Here is an 18,193-nt window from a genome sequence, read left to right as displayed (position 1 = left end):
CAGTGAGCATATGCTAGGTTCAGCATTTTCTTTTGTGCTTAGCATCCTTTTGTGTCAAAGGGAGGACAGAGCAGTAGGACCGTTTCTGTGCTGTGCAGAAGAGTTATCACTGCATCCCCCACAATGTTCCTGATTTCATTCGTTAGTGATGTTGTTGTGGCTTTGTGACTTACAACAGCTCTTCCAGAAAGGCCCTGTCATAGAGTGCTCCTCACGAAAGGCCCTGTTATAGTGTTCCCCTTATGGCTCTCTGGTGGAAGTAACCAGCAACCCTGTGTCCCCCTGAGGAAGTCCTGTATAAGTCATGGATGTAAGTTTGCAGCACCTCTTACTTTTGGGAAGGTAAAACCCCAAGGTTTATTTGGAATGCATTTTCTCTAGTTGGTATGGAAATCAGCTAAATCAAAACTCAGAAACAGTGGCCCAATTTAGCAATTAGCTCTGAAGTAGTTCCTCATGCTTTTATGGACTGAGGTGTGTGTGTCCAGTCAAAATTTACAAGCTGAAGTCTGGGGGTATGGCTATATTTGGAGATGGGACTTTAAAGGGTGATGACGCTAAAATCAGGCCTTGAGAGTAGGCCCTAACCTGTACTAGTGCTTAAGCAGTAGTAGTTTGCATACATGCAGGCATCAGGGATTTCATGTACAGAGGCTAGATCACATGAGGACATAGTGAGAAGTCTGCTACCAGAGCCAAGGATCCAGAACCAACACCCTGACCTTAGATTTCCAGCCTTCAGATTGAGGAGAAGATTAATTTCTGTGAGCCCTGTCTTAGTTAGGGTTTCTATTGCTATGAAAAGACACCATGACCACAGCAACTTTTATAAGTAAAACATCTAATTGGGGAGGCTCTCTTCCAGTTTCAGAGACTCAGTCCATTATCACCATGGAGGGGAGCGTGGCAGCCTGCAGGGAGACATGGTGCTGGCTACATCTTGATCAGAAGGCAACAGGAAGTAGACTGAGGCACAGGGTGTGGCTTAGACATATATGAGACCTTAAAGGCCACCCCCATAGCAACACACTTCCTCCAACAAGGCCATACCCTTCTCTAACAAAGCCACACCTCCTAATAGTGCCATTCCCTATGAGCTTATGGGGCCAATTACCTGCAAACTACCACAGCCCCCTATATGGTGTTTTTTAGCTGGAGGAAGCTAAAAGATTGTTGTTGGTATACAATGCTGTGGAACCCACTGACCATTTATTTCCTGTTCCAACCTTCTATGTTGGGAATATGACAGTGAGCAAGGCCTGGGCCCATCTTTCTGACTCAGAATCAGAAAGCTCTCAGCACTTCTATGACAGTAGTCCCAACAACAATAGCTAGAATGCCTGGTAAGTGGCTAGAGTGGAGGGCCGGGCAATTAAAAATAGCCAGGACTTTTTGGACCAAGCAGGGAGGCTGTGTCAGTATTTTCCCTGGCTTGGGATGGGGGAGGCTTCGAGTTACGGGCGGTAGTGGGCATGTGTAGTGGGAGGCGGCAGCAATGTCTGCATGCATATGGAAAACGGCTTATATATTGGGATCCCTCTTCTGATTTTTGTCCTGGGAAGTCACTCATATTTCTATTTGAGAACTGCTGGTACACACAGACACTGGTACCTTCATGTGCTCACATGCATGCTCCATGATTCACAGGAGACACTACCTTGAAGAACTTTAAGGGACTTCCATTTCTAGATAGAGCCAGTAAGGTCTGTACCATCAAACCTTTGGTTAAACAAAACAAAACAGAACAAAACCCCTAAAACTCTGAAAGGGAACTAATGGCAACTTATTTCAAATACCATGACTGGACTGGAAACTTTCATTTCCAAAGGTTCAAAGGCACTGGGACCATGGAGTCAGAAAGGGCTGTGTTGGTATGGTTTCCACAGCTTCAGCTGGGTACATTTCCTTCCTTCTACAGTTAGGTTAGCCTTATTTGTGGGAAGTGACATTGGAGATGACAGACTTCTGCTTGCCATGCTCAACCTAAAAACTAATTGGTATTCTGACATGGTAAATAAATAACTGCCTCCACCGGAGCTCTCATCGGGCTCCTTTCAATGCAAAGGACAATATGGCAATCAGGGGAACTAAAAGGCATTGCTGTCGATACGATTACAGAGCTTTGCCAGTTACAAAATACTCTGTATTTTTATTTTAGAACTCAAGTCCAGTGTGAACCACGATAATAAAAACTACATTAGGTAAGGATCTAATGACATGTGAGGAAGAAGGGGTTTAGGTGAGAGGAGGGAGGGGATAAGAGGGTAGTGGCAGTGGCAGTGGCATGGGGTAGGGGGTTACAATCATGACTAAAATATAACACATACTCACACACACACACACACACACACACACACACACACACACGTGAATTTTTGGGAGAAAAAAGGCCCAGTGGTTTTTTTTTTTTTTTTTTTTTCCTGTAAAGCTGAAATGCAGGAAGCCTGTATTTTGGAGTATGTTCTTATGCCATTTCATATAGTCCCAGTGAGCTTTGGACAGTATGGTGAATAAGGGCAACCAAGAGCATCCTAGTCAGGAGTGTCAGGTGTGGTGGTGAGAGACAGGTAAGACAGAGATGACAGAATCCCTCTTCTCTAGAACAAATTCAAGGTCTGTCTGTCTAACAGTTCAGGTTTCCCTATGTTGTCCAGGCTGGACCCAATGCCTAGGCTCAAGCAACCCTCTCAAGTAGTTGGGATCACACTGCTTGTCTAGAATAGAAGGATTTTATGTACATATATACATATCTTACTTATCTATCTTATAAATCATAGGCCTCCTAATTGTAATTCTTCTCCCATGACACAAATAACATTATTCTAGATTTAGCATGAGCTTGTAGTTTTGTACATCTGTATATTCTTACATGTAGGCACCAAATACCACATACTATTCTTACACTGGGAATGAATGGAAAATAATATTTAATGTTTGTGTAATTTCAAGAACGCAAAAATGCTATTTTTGACTATAATTCTCTATAGTCAAATCCCCATTTCCTTTTCATTTCCTCAACTTAGTGCTAGGGATTAACGTCAGAAACAAGGCAGGAGGTTTGGGTCCTAGTGTCCGAAGCCAGTGCTCTGTCCGAGTTGAGCCCCTCCTGTGCTGTCTACTCGGCTCTATGCCATATTCCTCTTCCTCTTTATGGCAAGACCCAGGCAGCCTCCTCTCCCCTCCCTGCCCTGGGATACAGGTGCATGCCACTTTGCCCAGCTGTACAATGTGGGTTCTGGAGTGTGTGGGTCAAACACAGATCCTTATGCTTATGCAACAAGCACTTTTATTAACTGAGCCATCTCTCCAGTCCCAGTTTCTACTTTTATTTTTTAAAATAAGCTTTCATTGCCAGATATTTCAGCATCCAACTAGCAAGCTACTCTGGAAGAAGCAAATGCCAGATTGTGTGAGAGAAGAAAAGTGAGTCTACTACACTGTGTATTTTCCATAAATGTGTCAGGACACATATAGCATGCACACATTCCTATGCTTAGTTCTGAGGCAAAAGCACATTTATCTTCAGGGCTCTGCTATTCTCTGCTGGATTGCTAGTCTCTCCTTTCGCAGCCTCGAATGCGCTGCTTCTCTTAGAGCTCTGGACAAGAGTTCAGCATTTGAGCTGAGAAAACAAGCTCAGACATCACAAAAAGAAGAAAAGCAGATCACAAACACGGAGGCTGGGAACCAGAACAAAGTCTGTCACCCACCAAGAACCATTCTTCTTCCTCTTTTTTGTCTCTGCTGTTTCTCAGGCTCTGCCCCCACTAGCTCCTGTGTTGGTATGCCTCACTTGTGTGGCACAGCAACCAAGGGAAAGCCATCCCAAGAGGGAAGAATGGAATGTCGTGTCTATGGCCAATGACTGATGAGCTCCTAGTGGTGGAAATGACTTCCAGGTTCCGTGCTGAGGATAGCTCCAGCATGGTCACTCCGGAGTCTACTTCTTTCAAAAGAGGGATAGATGCAAGTTACCCAGCAATTGGACACAACAAATGGAAAAAGAATCCAAGAAGACAAGGCCTGAGCCAAGTTTTGGAACAATATTTCCTGAAAAATAAAAATGAGACCAAATACTGGGAACAGGGATTAGAATCCAAGTTTAGTGACCCACAGAGCAGCTGGCTGATACAAATTCATTCCAGTGTGGTTCTACCCCTGATGGGAAGCTCGCATTTATGGTAGAAAAATAAAAGAAGAATTTGTTAAAAAAAAGAATTTGTACTCTAGGGGGAAAATCCACTTTTGGTGTTTTAGTAGAATCTACCAGTTGAGCTGCTTTAACAATTCAAAGGGAGGTTGGAGGTCAGGATGTGACCTTTAAACAACAAAACACTGACAAACAACTAAAAACAAAGATATTTAATTATGTGCATACGTATGTATTGGGGTGAAAATATGTATACTGGAATGCAGGTGCTAATGTAGGCTAGAAGATGACAGGTGGTTGTGAGCTGCCTGACGTGGGTATTATAACAGCAGTCTGTGCTCAAAGCACACATCTTAAGTTTATAACTGTGCTCGTGCACATGCATACATACATGAGTGCACATGTGGAGCACACATGCATGTGTGTATGGAGGCTAGAAGACAACCTTAGATGTCATCCCTCAGGAGCTGACCATCTCCACCCAATCCTAGGGATTAAACCTGGGGCCTCACAGATGCTAGGCAAGTGTTCTACCACTGAGCTACAGCCCCAGACCACCTTGTTTTTTGAGAAAGGGTTTCTCATTGGCCTGAAGCTTGTTGATTAAGATGGGTAGCTTCTCAGCAGGCCCTGGGTTCTGCTTGCCCCAATCTCCCCACAGCTGGGAATACAAATATGTGCTACAGCACTTTTCAAATTTTTACATTTATTTTCTATTTTAATATTCTTTTGTGTGTATATATGTATCTATAGTATGTGTGTTTGTGTGTGAATGTGGGCATGTCAAAGCCAAAGAACAAAGTCAAAGAACAATCTTGTTCATCATTCCTTACACTGGGCTAAGTGGTCCCTGAGCTTCTGGGGAGTTTCCTGTCCCTGCCTCCTATCTCCCCTAGGCATGGGGATGTGCTGTAGCATCTAGCTTTATGTGGGTTCTAGGGATTCAAACCCTGGTCCTCACACTTGTGTGTCAAGTACTTCATCCTCTGAACCATCCCCTCGGCCTCACACTCGGCTTTTTTACATGGGCTGTGGGAATCAAACGTAGATGCTCAGTACTTTAGCAATGAAGCATCTCCCTAGCCCTTGTCTTGTATTTTTGAGATAGGGTCTGGTATTAGCTTCTTTTCTCTTGCTGTGATGACCAAAAGCAACTTATGGGAGAAAGAAGCAGCAGCTGAGAGAGTTCATGTCTCAACCATAAGCATGAAGCAGAGAGGACAAACTGATGTAGGGTGAGGCTGAATTTAAACTTTCAAGCCCATCCCTAGTGCATACTTCCTCCAGCAAAGCTGTACCTTCTAAACTAGAGGTTTTCAACCTGTGGGTTGTGACCCTGGGTAGGAACCACTCCTTCACAGGGGTCACATATCACTGCACATCAGTTATTATGGTTCATACCAAAATTACAGTTATGAAATAACAATGAAGACAATTTTATGGTTGGGGTCACCACAACATGAGGAACTATGTTAAAGGATCACAGCATTAGGAAGGTTGAGAACCACTGCTCTAAACCTTCCCAAACAGTACCATTAACTGGTGACCTAGTATTTAAGACCTGGAGCCTGTTGAGGACAGTTCTCTTTTAAAACACCACAGGTAACACTATATCCACCTTTATACTTTTTGGAATGTTTGAACTAGTTGATAAAAAGTACATGCTGTGGGCTTGGGGAGATGGCTCAGCAATTAACATGCTTTCCCGAAAGCAAGAGGACTAGAGTTTGGATCCTCCGAATCCACACGAATGCTGGGTGCCAAGGCAACCCATCTGTACTTCCAGTCTGTAAGGAGGATCCCCTATGCTAGCTACAAAGACTAGTCAAGTAGATCAGCTCTGGGTTTGATTAAGAAATCCTGTCTTAAAAAATAAGGTGGAAGATAAATCACAAAATAGGTCCAACATCAACCTAAGGCCTCCACACATGTGTGTGTGTCCGTACACACACACACACACACACACACACACACACACACACACACACACACACACACACACCCATACACATATACCTGAAAGAGGAAAAATAAAACATAAAAATGTGATGTCTGGGTAAGGTGTTATACACCTTTAATCTTAGCACTTGAAGGGAGGCAAGAGGCTCTTGAGTTCAAGGCCATCCTCATGTACACACTGAGTTCAAGGACTACCTAGATGATGTCTCTTCAAGCAAGCAAAATAGTGATGCGCTCACACACAAATAGGAAAGATCTGGGGACAAAACTGAAAACAGAAAATAAACAAAATATAACAATGGCAAGTAAAAAGTTTCATAGGGAAACCTTCTAAAATTTGCTACAAATAATTTTTTTTTCTTTTGGTTTTTCGAGACAGAGTTTCTCTGTATAGCTTTGGAGTCTATCCTGGCACTCGCTCTGGAGACCAGGCTGGCCTGGAACTCACAGAGATCCATCTGCCTCTGCCTCCCGAGTGCTGGGATTAAAGGCGTGCACCACCAACACCCGGCCCTACAGATAAATTTTTATGACTATTTTTTAATGCTCTACGAATCATAGCACTGACAGAGACTAACAGGAAGTTCAGAATAAAGTCTACATAGGACTAGAGATACAGGGTTATAATTGCCCATGCTTAGAGAATTAGAGAAACACTCCAGTCAGGAAAGTTCTTAGCAAAGTATCACCTGAAAATAATGGTGAGGACAACAGTGACAACTGGCATCTAGCAGCGTAAGTCTAATTGAACCCACTGAAAAGTGAAAAGATCAAAGCCCGGTATGGTGGCATACATCATTATTTGTGAGGCAGATTTATGTGGACTTTCATGGGTTTGAGGTTAGCTTGGGCTATACAGTAAGTTCCAGATCAGCCAGGGCTATATAATGAGACCTGGTCTCAAAAACAGCAGCAGCAGCAGCAGCAGGAGCAGCAGCAGCAGCAGCAGCAGCAACACCACCAACAACACCCAAACAAACAGAAGAAAAAGAAAGCTAAGATCAAAGAGGCAAACTCAAAGTGGCTGACTTTGTTTTGTGCTTTAATTATAAAGTACACCTTAGCTGCCACTGACAGCATGAGGTGCTGAGGTGCTTATGCCTGCTGCCTTCTGTGGACCTTCTGTCCAGTTCTGTTCAAGTTAATCTCACAGACCAAAGTGAGTCAAGGCCTATGCCAGTACTTAGGAGGTGGTGGCAGGAAGATCAGAAGTTCAGTTTTGCACAAATCAAAACTGGACAAATAACAAAAAAAATCCCCAAACAACAAAACAATACAACACAATACAACACAACACAACACAACACAACACACACACACACACACACACACACACACACACACACACACCCTCTATATACCACAAGACAAATACTAGCTCCCTCAAAATTCCCAGGAATATAAGACTCGGAGGCTGATGTCAATCACTGTATTTCTAAATGGACCATTACTGAGCTCTGACACAGTGACAAAGCTTTACTTCCTAACTTATTTCCAGGCTCTGTCTCAAATCTGTTCAAGGCAGTGGGCTTTAGTTTTCAGTGTGTCAACAACTCTGGGTATTCATATTCTTATCTCTGAGTCATTTTTGAAAGAAAAGATTTATTTACCTTTTTACTATATTAGAACTCTCCATTTTTATTCTTTATAGATTTATTTATTTCATTTAATTTCATTTCATTGTAACCAACCCTGTTCTTGGGAGTTCTCCAATTTTTATTATTTTGTTTGTTTGTTTTTTGTTTTTCGAGACAGGGTTTCTCTGTGTGGCTTTGGAGCCTATCCTGGCACTGGCACCAGGCTGGCCTCGAACTCACAGCAATCTGCCTGCCTCTGTCTCCTGAGTGCTGGGATTAAAGGCGTGCACCACCAACACCCTGCCTCCAGCCCCTGATTTTTATTATTTCAAACACTGCAAGCTGTTTACAAACAAGTGCCAAACGTACAACTACCTAGAGGAGAGAGCAAGATCTGGTGTCAAAGAGAGGACCTGGCGCTCACCTCCTCTGTATCCACTACTCTAGACCATCTCTTCCAACATGGTAATAAGTAATGTTATTTCATTAGATATCAAGTAATCCTAGGAAGAAATATAAGGTAGAGCTGAAAAACTGGGGTTCACAAATGTTAAGAATTATAGCTGGGTAGTGGTGGCCTTTAATCCCAGGACTTTGGAGGCAGAGACAGGTGAATCTCTTGAGTTCAAGGACAAAGTGAATTCCAGCACAGCCAATGCTACACAGAGAAACCCTGTCTTGAAAAACCAAAAAGCAAAACAAACAAATGAAAGAATTATTTGATTCCCAGAACTGGAGAGAGACAGAGCCCTATTCTGGGTCCTGATCCATCTGATCCCACTGCTGTTACTTTTTCTGTAATGGAGTGTCTTAGATTACTTTAGATACAACTACTGTGTTTTGTTTCTATTTGGTCAAACCAGGGTAGCAGAAGGAGCATTATTACATACTGTGTGAACACAGTTTGCTGCCTCTGAAGTTTAGGTTGAAATTTAATCCCTATTAGAGAAAAGGTGAAGCTAGGTGGGATTTTCAGAGGTGAGAGTGCCCCTGTGCCTAGATTTACTCACTGACACACTAATATATTAACGGATTAATGCATTATTTCCAGAATGGGTTTGGTATCTAAGCCAGCTTGGGGAGGTCTCTCCTGCAATTGCTGCTTCTTGCCTTGTGATACACTGTAGTGCCTGGGGATGCTGCAAGCAAGAAAGCCTTCACCAGATGCAGGTCTTGACCTTGGACCAGAACTATGAACCCAAACAAACTTTTCTTTATGATTTACCTAAGTAGTGATATTATGCTTCTAGCAAGAGAAAAATGGACGAAGATAATAAACATCTTGTTTCTTTTCTGATTTTTTTTCTCTTAAAGACGGAATCATTCTGTAGCCCAGGCTGGGCTGGAACTAGGTAAGTAGACCAGGATGGTTTTGAACTCAGAGATCCGCCTGCCTCTGTCTTCCAAGCCCTGGGATTGAAGGCATGCACCATCTGCCTGGCCCAGTTCTCTCCCAGTTTATCCAGGGAAGTACAAAATTCCTTTACTTATTTGTAAGCACCCCTGCCCCCCACCTGAAACTGAAGAAGTATGCACTGAATTATTTTCAAAATCTGTCTTTTAATGCAGTCTGTACAGAAATGAATGAGGAACAGGGCTACAATTGTCTACACAAGTAGATTCTGAAGGTCTTTGATAAAGCTTTGCACAACAGCCACAAATGTTTTAACTTTGTATCAACATAAGATGCTGGGAACCTTCAAATACTACATTCATTTTCTTCATTTACCTTGCAAACTGACAACAATCCTAGTACCTAAGAAACTAGTTCTGTTTAGGATAAAGAAAGTGCTAGTGAGGACCTTTACCCAGCAACAAGAGATAGAATACCTAGGAAATACCAACTGTGGAGTCACAGAGAGAAGAGGTAACTAAGTAAACTGAATTCAAGGTGATGAGCTTACTTGTGGAGTAATCAAATCAGCTTGGCAAAGAAAAGGGGAAAGGAAGGAATGGCAGCCATGAAGGTGAGAAGGAAGGAAAACAATTATGATTTAAACAGGAACAAGACCAACTTTGTGTTGTTTTGATTTCTTGAGACAAGGGTCTTGTTATATAGCCCTGGCTGCCTGGAACTTGTAGTAATTCTCCTGCCTCTGCCTCTGCCTCCTGAGTGTTGGAATTACTGGTGTGCACTACTGTACTTCTTTAAACAAATAATAAACTCAGAACACAGGTTAGTTTTACAGAATAGAATTCTTTGGTTCCCAGACATGAAGAATCTACAATCACTGGTCCAACTTTCTCACTGGCCTTCACTGAGTGTTAACTCAAGCTAATTCTATCCAATGATCTTTTTCATGCTTTGTTTTGTTATAGTTAAGACAGATTGAAACACTGTCTTAAGAGACAAGAGTTTGAGTGACCTTAAGTCCTGATCCCTCTGTCTCTACCACCCAGGTGCTGGGTTACAAGCATGCACCATCATGCCAGTTTTCTAATGGTCCTTTAGCTTGAAAACTTACCAGTTTGTTGTAATATAGTCACAGCTCTCTAAAGACAGCTGAAGATTTATGACATCAATTTGTCCCAAGCCCCATCTGTACTGGCCTGTCCTTGGGGTTCTGACAGGATACACCCTCAGTGGCAGCCACTAAGAGCACCACCTGTGCATATTCACTATGTCCCCATTAAAGGGCCCTGCCCAACTCCCATCCTCCTCTCTCTGTTTCTGTCTCCCCCACCTCTCTTCCTCCCTCTCCCTGCTGCTTCTGTCCCTGGAGGCTAGTCTTAGCCTTTCCCTTTTTATGATCCCTTTCCCTAATAAAAACCCCTCTGCTTGAACCCCGTAGCATGACATCCTTCTCAGGTCACTTTACTTAAATTACAACACCCTTTCTTCAGTGGCTACTGTTTCAACATGAAGACCTATGGCAGGTTAACTTTCTGAGTCCGTCCTCTGTGATCAGAGCAAGTGACTCTGAATCAGACTACACTTCCGTAAGTGTCACAAACACCTGCTGGGACTATCTGGTTAATAATCATGAACCTAGGTAAAGAATGGTGGGATAGGGATAGGGGAGATGGTGGAACAAGAATTCAAAATTTCATCTAGGAGTAAGTTCTATCCTAGTAAGAATGAAGATACTCCCTTTTCTTCTTCTTCTTTTTCATGTGCGTGTGTGCATGAATGTGAGTGCATGAATATGTATGTGGAGGTCTGAGGTCAATATCGAGAGCCTTCCTCATTAGTTTCTTCTTTATTTTTGATGATGCAGGGTCTCTCAATGAAACTAGAGCTTGCTAATACAACTAGTCTTGTTAGCTAGCTTTCTATGGGCTCTCTGAGGCTAGCATTACAGAGGGCTGCCACACCCACCTAACATTTATATGGATTCTGGGGATCTAATCTCTAGGCCTCCTCTTGCTTGCTTAGTGAATACTGTACCACTAAGCCACATTCCCAACTCAAGAATAATATATACTAAAGAGACACCCAAGCCTTTTGCTTTGGTTATCACACCATTGACACAATGGTCTCTAAGGGATTGGAATTTCCCCAGAAATTTCATGCTTCAATAAAGAAAAGGCTGAAACTTGGTGCCAGCCAGAGGAACTTGTCTCCAGAAAAAAGATTTCACATAGCTCTGACAGTGAAAGGAGGCCCCATACTTGGACTGGGTCTATTTGCCTTGTATTTAAGCCTAAATCTCATGTAAGGACCCAGAAGACAGACTGAAGGAAGTGGGTGTCTTTGGAACTTTGTTCTTTTCCTCAATGTGGCCACACTGAATCAATCTCCCTTTTCTGCTTTTCACTGTCACTTGTCTGTTTAATTGGTCCATTGAGGATGGGTAGCCAAGTCTGGTGCATCAGGGCTTCTAGGGTTCACGCTCTGATCATAACAATTCCGTAATATAACAAAATATAACAATGCTGGTTACTGTCAATAACAATAAATATGGCCAGAAGAGGGTATTTTATGTGCCCCTCATCCTTCCCTTTACAAAATCAAAGGGTGCCAGGAGAGGGTGGGGACCAACCTAGCTGAGGCTGACCCCCTAGGCCCTTATTTGCCTGTGAAACTCTTTCTTCTCCAGGGTAGATGTACTTTCTCCCCATCACCTCCAGACCTTGTTTCACCAGGGCTTTGGCTGAAGGAGGGAGAATACTGGAGTAATTTAACATCTGCTTTAGTTTGGAGAAGGGGACAAAAAGGAGTCCAAAGCGGAACTGAGGAAGATAAAAGACTAATATGAGGGTGGCTCCTCTTCTCCTCACCCAGTTCTGTAAGAAGTGAGGTACCCATTTTGAAGATTTCAATTACCAACATCTATTGCTCACCTGCTGTTGCTGTTCTGGGGTCCACAGACCTCCAACCTCCCCTTGCAGTGCCCATTTCTAGTCCTAGTGCTTCGACAGGGCTAGAAGGTGGGAGTGCATCAAAGATTCTGGGGTTCAAGGCTGTGCTAACCAGATCCCAACTCTCCCGAGAGTGACCCAGAAGGATCAGGCTATAGGGTGGCACTGCTTAGTCACACTTCCCAGATGTTGGTATTCAGGATGTATTTTGAATGAAGACCACCCCTCTGATGGCCACACTGAGGAGTATGCAGAACAGAAGCAGGAGGACATGCCACAGTATTACATTAATCTAAAATTCTAACTTTGGTGAAATGTTACCAAAAAAATTAAAAAAGGTGAGTAATACATGTTTAACTCAGCACATATGAAGAAAATGTTGTGTGCGTTCTGTTGATTTGGAAACAAATAAAAAAATTCTAAACCAATCAAAAATGATATTGCGGGACCTTAAGAGATGGCTCAGTACAAGTCTGAGGATCTGGTCCTCAGCCCCATGTAAAAACCTGGGTGTGGTGGTGTGCCTGGGTAATCCCAGCCCTGGGGAAGAAGGGAGAACAGGAGGATCCCTGGGGTTCATAAGTCAGCCAGACTAGCCAAAGTAGTGAGCTCTAGGCCAGCAACAGACACTGACTGAAAAAAGAAGAAGGCTGACAGCTCCTGAGAAATGACATGTGAGGGTGACCTCTGGCCTCCATATGTAAATGCACATTTGCCCATACCTGCTATTAATACATCTACACACACAGACACACACAGACACACACACAAAGCATGAATACCTGGAACCATGTCCTGACCCCTAAACACTACCCATCCAGACAGGGATGTGTGCTTGGGCCACAGCTTAAGCAAGACCTACCTGCTCCTGGGTCATCTTCTGCAGCTCATTCTCCCAAGCTGCCTGGTCATCATCTGCATTATAAGAAGCTGGTGGAGTGAGTCCACGAAGGATTAAGGGGTCGCGGTCATGGCAGAGGGCTGTCAGGTGTCCAATATACAACTTTAACTTGCTTCTATTTTGGTCAAGTTCTAAGAGGGGCTGGATGATCTGAGGTAAAAAAAAAAAAAAAAAAATCAGGAGGAAAGTCAAGGTTAACCCGAAATGAGAAGTTCAAATATTCTTTATGTGTCCCAAACCAAAACTAAAACTGTTCTCAACATGATTGCAATTTTCATAATTATAAAGAGAAGCACTTTCACAGTACTGTTTACCAGGAAGTGGGGAGGGACTATGGCTGAACATATCGATACAAGATGGAGAGAGAGCTCTACACGGAGGCAGGAGACTGACACAAGACTAGCTTGTGGATTTTTAAAAAAAAACTCTGTATTATATTTTATTTAGTTATTTTGCATATGGATGCACTTGTCATGGCATGTGTGGGGACAAAGGACAACTTGTGGGAGTCCATTATTTCCTTTCACTATGTGGGTCCTGGGATTGAACTCCAGGCTTCAGGTTGGTGGTATCTTTACTGCAGAGTCATTTTGCCAGTCCAGACTAGCTTGTTTTTACGGAGATGTTGTTCCTGCTGTGGAAAGCCTCCAGTGACCCCACCAGTGCTCTGTGTACTTTGTTTTGAACAGATTTCAAAAGATTGCTAGTGAAAATTGCTCATCTAGAAGCCTGGGCAACATACTTCACATGGTCCTCTACCTCCCAGAATGGAAGAAAAATTCAGTCTCTGGAAAAGGTGCGTGTTGTTCTTGGCTGAGAGCTATGATGAGATAACTCATTACTAAGTCTGTCTCATCCTGGCCAAGTTCCCCTCATTCATTCCTCAGAGGCTATCTGATATTCTTTCTCTGCAAACAGCGACTGGTAGATCTCTGCATGACACCAACTACCTGACTTACAGCTCAGGTCTGAAACCCACACTGTAACACTGGCTCTGCATTTTTCAAGAGACCTGCTGTAAATGTGTTACCTATCTGGTTCCCTTTGTCCCAGATGAGAAACTATTCCTTGGATTTTCTTTGGGAGTACACTGAATGATGGATTCTATTCCATGTTTCATGTGACAGCTTTGTGGACAAAACTCTGGTCAGGTATTGGCAGTGGGGCCACAGTCCAAGGTGATCACAAAGATCCGGTCTTGCATTCCAGTATGCAGCTAGAGCAGCAAGTGCAAACTAATGTCAGCCATGGGAGCTGCTGAGCCTTGGCAGAGTTCCCAGGGCTTACACCCAGAAATTCATACCTGCTGCATGCAACTAGCCTGGCATTTTTCTATTAACAAGACACCTCTGTTCCATCTCATGAATAAAGGACTAGATCATCTTCACATAGAAAGAAATAAGGCCTGGTATTCATTTGAACAGTGACACAAACTTCTTCATGAATCCCACAAAAAAACAATCTTTATGTCAAGGTTAGGGTAATATAAAATAGATAGTGAGCCTGGTTAGACAAATCACAAGAAAGTGAGTCACTTTGGAATCACTCTAATACACACACACACACACACACACACACACACACACACACACACACACACACACACACACACGTGCATGTGCACCCCTTGTTTAAAGGTAATAGCTGAGCACTAAAGTGCTATTGTGTAAGTCTCACAGGCTTTCCAAGAGACCCCTGATCAGAAGGCTCCCCATGACTATTCTGCACCAGCATTTCCTATCTATGACAGGTAGATCAACATAGCCAGTCAGAGAAGGAAGAAGCAGAGGTTTAGAAAGCCAAGGATTCAGATAGTTCTTCACAAACAACACTAACTCCTCAAAAAGAACTGTGTTTCATTTCTGACCCCTAATGCATACTCACTGTGGAAAGAGTTAAGATTAAAAAAGGCTGGGCATGGTGGTGCATGCCTGTTAATACCAGCACTCGGGAGTCTGAGGGAGGGATATGAGTGTGTTGGCTACTCTTACATCAACCTGACACAAGTTAGAGTTATCTGAAGGGAGGAAGCTTCTACTGAGAAAATATCTCTATAAAATAAGGCTGTAGGTCATTTTCTTAATTAGTGATTGAAGGAGGAGGGCCCAGCCCATTGTGGATGGTTCCATTCCGGGGCTGGTGGTCTTCAGTTCTGTAAGAAAGCAGGCTGAGCAAAGCCACGGGAGCAAGCCAGTAAGCAGCACCCTTTATGGTTCTGCATCAGCCCTGCCTTTGGATGCTGCTCCTGTTCTGACTTCCTTCAATGTGCAAGTGTAAGCCAATAAACTTTTTTTCCCCCAATTTGCTTTGGTCATGATGTTTTGTTGCAGCAATAGAAACCCAAACTAAGACAATAAGTTTGCAACAGTGTGACCTTGTCTGAGAAATAAATGAGTATTTTTCTATCTGATTCATATTACAGGTAGGATATCAGTGATACAAAATAATGTAGTTTCTTTGTGGTCTTTCCTCAGCCCTCACCACAGTACTGAAAATCAAACTTAGGGCCCTGTACACATTAGTCAGGTGCTACTGAGTTATGTCCCCAGCTCTTGCTTTACTCTGTTTTGAGATAGTGTCTCATTAAGTTGCCCTAGATCGGCCTTGGACTTGCAACGATCCTCCTGTCTCAGCCTCCTATGCTGCCACCCACATCTGTGATACTTTCACACACACATGTAATAGATGTTGATAATACTCATCTCCTAACCTTCCCCTCTTTCTGATGGTCTTCCCTTCGACTTTCACATCTTCCCCACTCCCTACACCTCTTCCATGTCCAAGGAAAAACATGCAATATATGTATGTGTGTATATTCATATACACATATATGCATATTTGGATATATCTATTTACTTTAAATTGGCAAAAAGTTAAAAATGAACTTCTCATGATATATTTGTTATGTCTAAAAGGTAACATCTAAATATGAATGTTTTCACCATTCTATGCTTATCAAGTTTTATAGTGTGTCTATGTGTTGTGTTGGCAATTGAACCCAGTGAGTCATGCATATTAGGCAAGTGCCCTATCACTGAGCTATGCCCTCACTTTATTTTTAATATAAAGTTTGAGAAATGGTCTTGCTACATTATCCAATGCTGGAGGCCATAGTATACAGCAGGTAACAACTAGTGTTTAACAGGCTAACCTACCACATGAGTGACTCTCTGATGGGGAGCCCCACTCGGAAAGGCTGTGGGGTCACTGGCTGTAGGTAACTGCCTGTAATTCTTCTCATGTGACACTAAAAACAGTTATGGGTGTTATTCCCACTGCTTGTGTGTTTATTGCATGTATATATTCCATCTATATATAGCTGTGGATGGTCAGGAAGATGATTTCTGCTTAATCTGTATAATTCTGATTAACAGAAATAATACTAGACTATTTTTCATTACTCAGACTGATACAGGAAATAGTATTCTCAGTCACTAGACAGCTAATTTTAGACTTCAAAATAAATTCAAAGCAAAGTGGTTGCCCCTGGAGACGAATATAAGAGGTCAATTTCCTAGGTGTTTATTGATGATTCAACATCAGAGCATGAAGCAAGTAGACATAACTTTCTCAGCAATGGACTTTATGCATGTACTCCCAATCTCAAGGTTCAGCCAACTAACTGTTTATTGTTTAAGTCCTGAATTTCAATGTCACTTTCTGTCTGGGAACCCTGACCACTCAGAGCTACGTGCTTACTTTACTCACTGCCCTAGCCTGAGAGAAACTATATGATCAGTTTGGCTCTGTTTTTTAATTATTTACTCAAGTAGTGCTGTGACCCCAAAAGTGTGATTCATATTTGTCCAGAGGCTTTTGCTATGAGAGGAGATGAGAGATGGAGAGAGAAGTGTTATATAGCTGTATGTAAAGAGATGTAACAATAGTAGAGAGATTGTCAAGAAAGAGAGATTATTCAAGATGAAGTAAAAGAGAAGGTAGCCATCAGGAAAATGTTCCTTTTTTCTCCATCAGAAAGTGTGTTTCCTTATTTACCCTCAGATAGAAAAGTCTAACCCAAAGATAAAGAAGAAATTTTTCTAAGTTCCTTACTGCTCTGAGAAGGCATTCTTTTTGCTACCCTGGGTGCAGTCTTCGGAGCTGACCTCTCGGGCTGCAACAATCCAATATGGCCTTGAACTTGTGATCCTCTTGCCTCAGCTTTGGAAGCAGCTGTGATAATTAATGTCTGTAAGACCAGATCCAGTACTATAGTTATAAATGTTAAGGAAAATAAATTATGAAAGGTGAGAAATTTTTCTTCTCACTGAGTGATCCTCCTGGTCAATAATGTAGTTGATTAGAGAGGTCAAGGATAGAGTATTAAATTATTTGCAAAGTTGTGGAACTATATATTACCTTCTCACTTAAAGCAGTTTATTTATGAAAGAGTTCTTCAAAAATATAGGAAAAACTCTATTGTAGAATAATCTTTTTGTACACTGTGAAGATGTGTTGCTCTCAATGGTTTAATAAACAGCTAAATGGCCAACAGCTAGGCAGGAAGAGGTTAGGCGGGACTTATGGACAGGGAGAGAATTCTGGGATGAAGAAGGGAAGAGTTTCCAGGAGATGTGGGGAAAAAGAAGATGAACATAGCATGTGAAAGAATGGCACTGAGACATATGGTAGATCAGGGTTAATTTAAGTTGTAAGAGCTAGTTAGTAACAAACCTAAGCTACTGCCCAAACATTTATCATTAATAAGTCTCTGTGTGATTATTTGGGAGCTGGCTGGCAGGAACAGAAAATTACGCATACACTCTACAGTATTTTTATTGCATTGATCAGGTATACAGCCTTTCAAATCATAATTTATGAAAGGAAAAAACTAATTCAGTTTTGCACATAGTGAATGCCTGAATGGTATGCTGTATTCTAGCCAAAGGGAATATATAAAGATGTAGTTCTACTGTACATTAAAAAAACTTACGAGATGAGTGATTAATGTTTGCGTAAATATAATAGTTGAATATATAATAGATTCATCTTTGTTTTAACTTTTAGTTTTGAAACTGATGTCAAGAACTCTTAAATTGCTAAATAAATCATCTTGCCTTGGTTGAGATTTAGTCTGACTTAATCTTCAAATAGGTTTATGAAATCCAACAAGCCTTTAATTTTAATCCTCTGGGATGCAACCTTTGAAACAATGCGCCTTGCCATCTGAAGCACAAGCCAGATGATTAATGGATTCCCTAAACATTGGTGTTGTAGTCAACCCTTAGCTAATCTTAACAAATAGAAAACAAGAAAGGTTAGGATAACCCTCACTTTATACATTTTTTTATAAGAAATATACTG

At 42.1% G+C, this 18,193-nt stretch overlaps 1 protein-coding gene across 5 annotated transcripts in view; it reads right to left on the bottom strand.

The window, feature by feature from the left end:
• Erc1 (ELKS/RAB6-interacting/CAST family member 1) overlaps nt 1-18,193 on the bottom strand; it is a 307,389-nt gene that overhangs the window by 21,498 nt on the left and 267,698 nt on the right. For all 5 annotated transcript variants that reach the window (XM_027429286.2, XM_027429282.2, XM_027429284.1 and 2 more), the window contains one exon: nt 12,851-13,039. In XM_027429286.2, coding sequence (XP_027285087.1) covers nt 12,851-13,039 — 189 coding nt within the window. The remainder of the gene's footprint in view (nt 1-12,850; nt 13,040-18,193) is intronic.

This window comes from Cricetulus griseus, chromosome 8 (genome assembly GCF_003668045.3).
Source record: "Cricetulus griseus strain 17A/GY chromosome 8, alternate assembly CriGri-PICRH-1.0, whole genome shotgun sequence".
Taxonomy (NCBI): Eukaryota; Metazoa; Chordata; class Mammalia; order Rodentia; family Cricetidae; genus Cricetulus; species Cricetulus griseus.
Note: the sequence above shows the minus strand (reverse complement) of the source record. Positions and strands in the feature narration are given on the sequence as shown.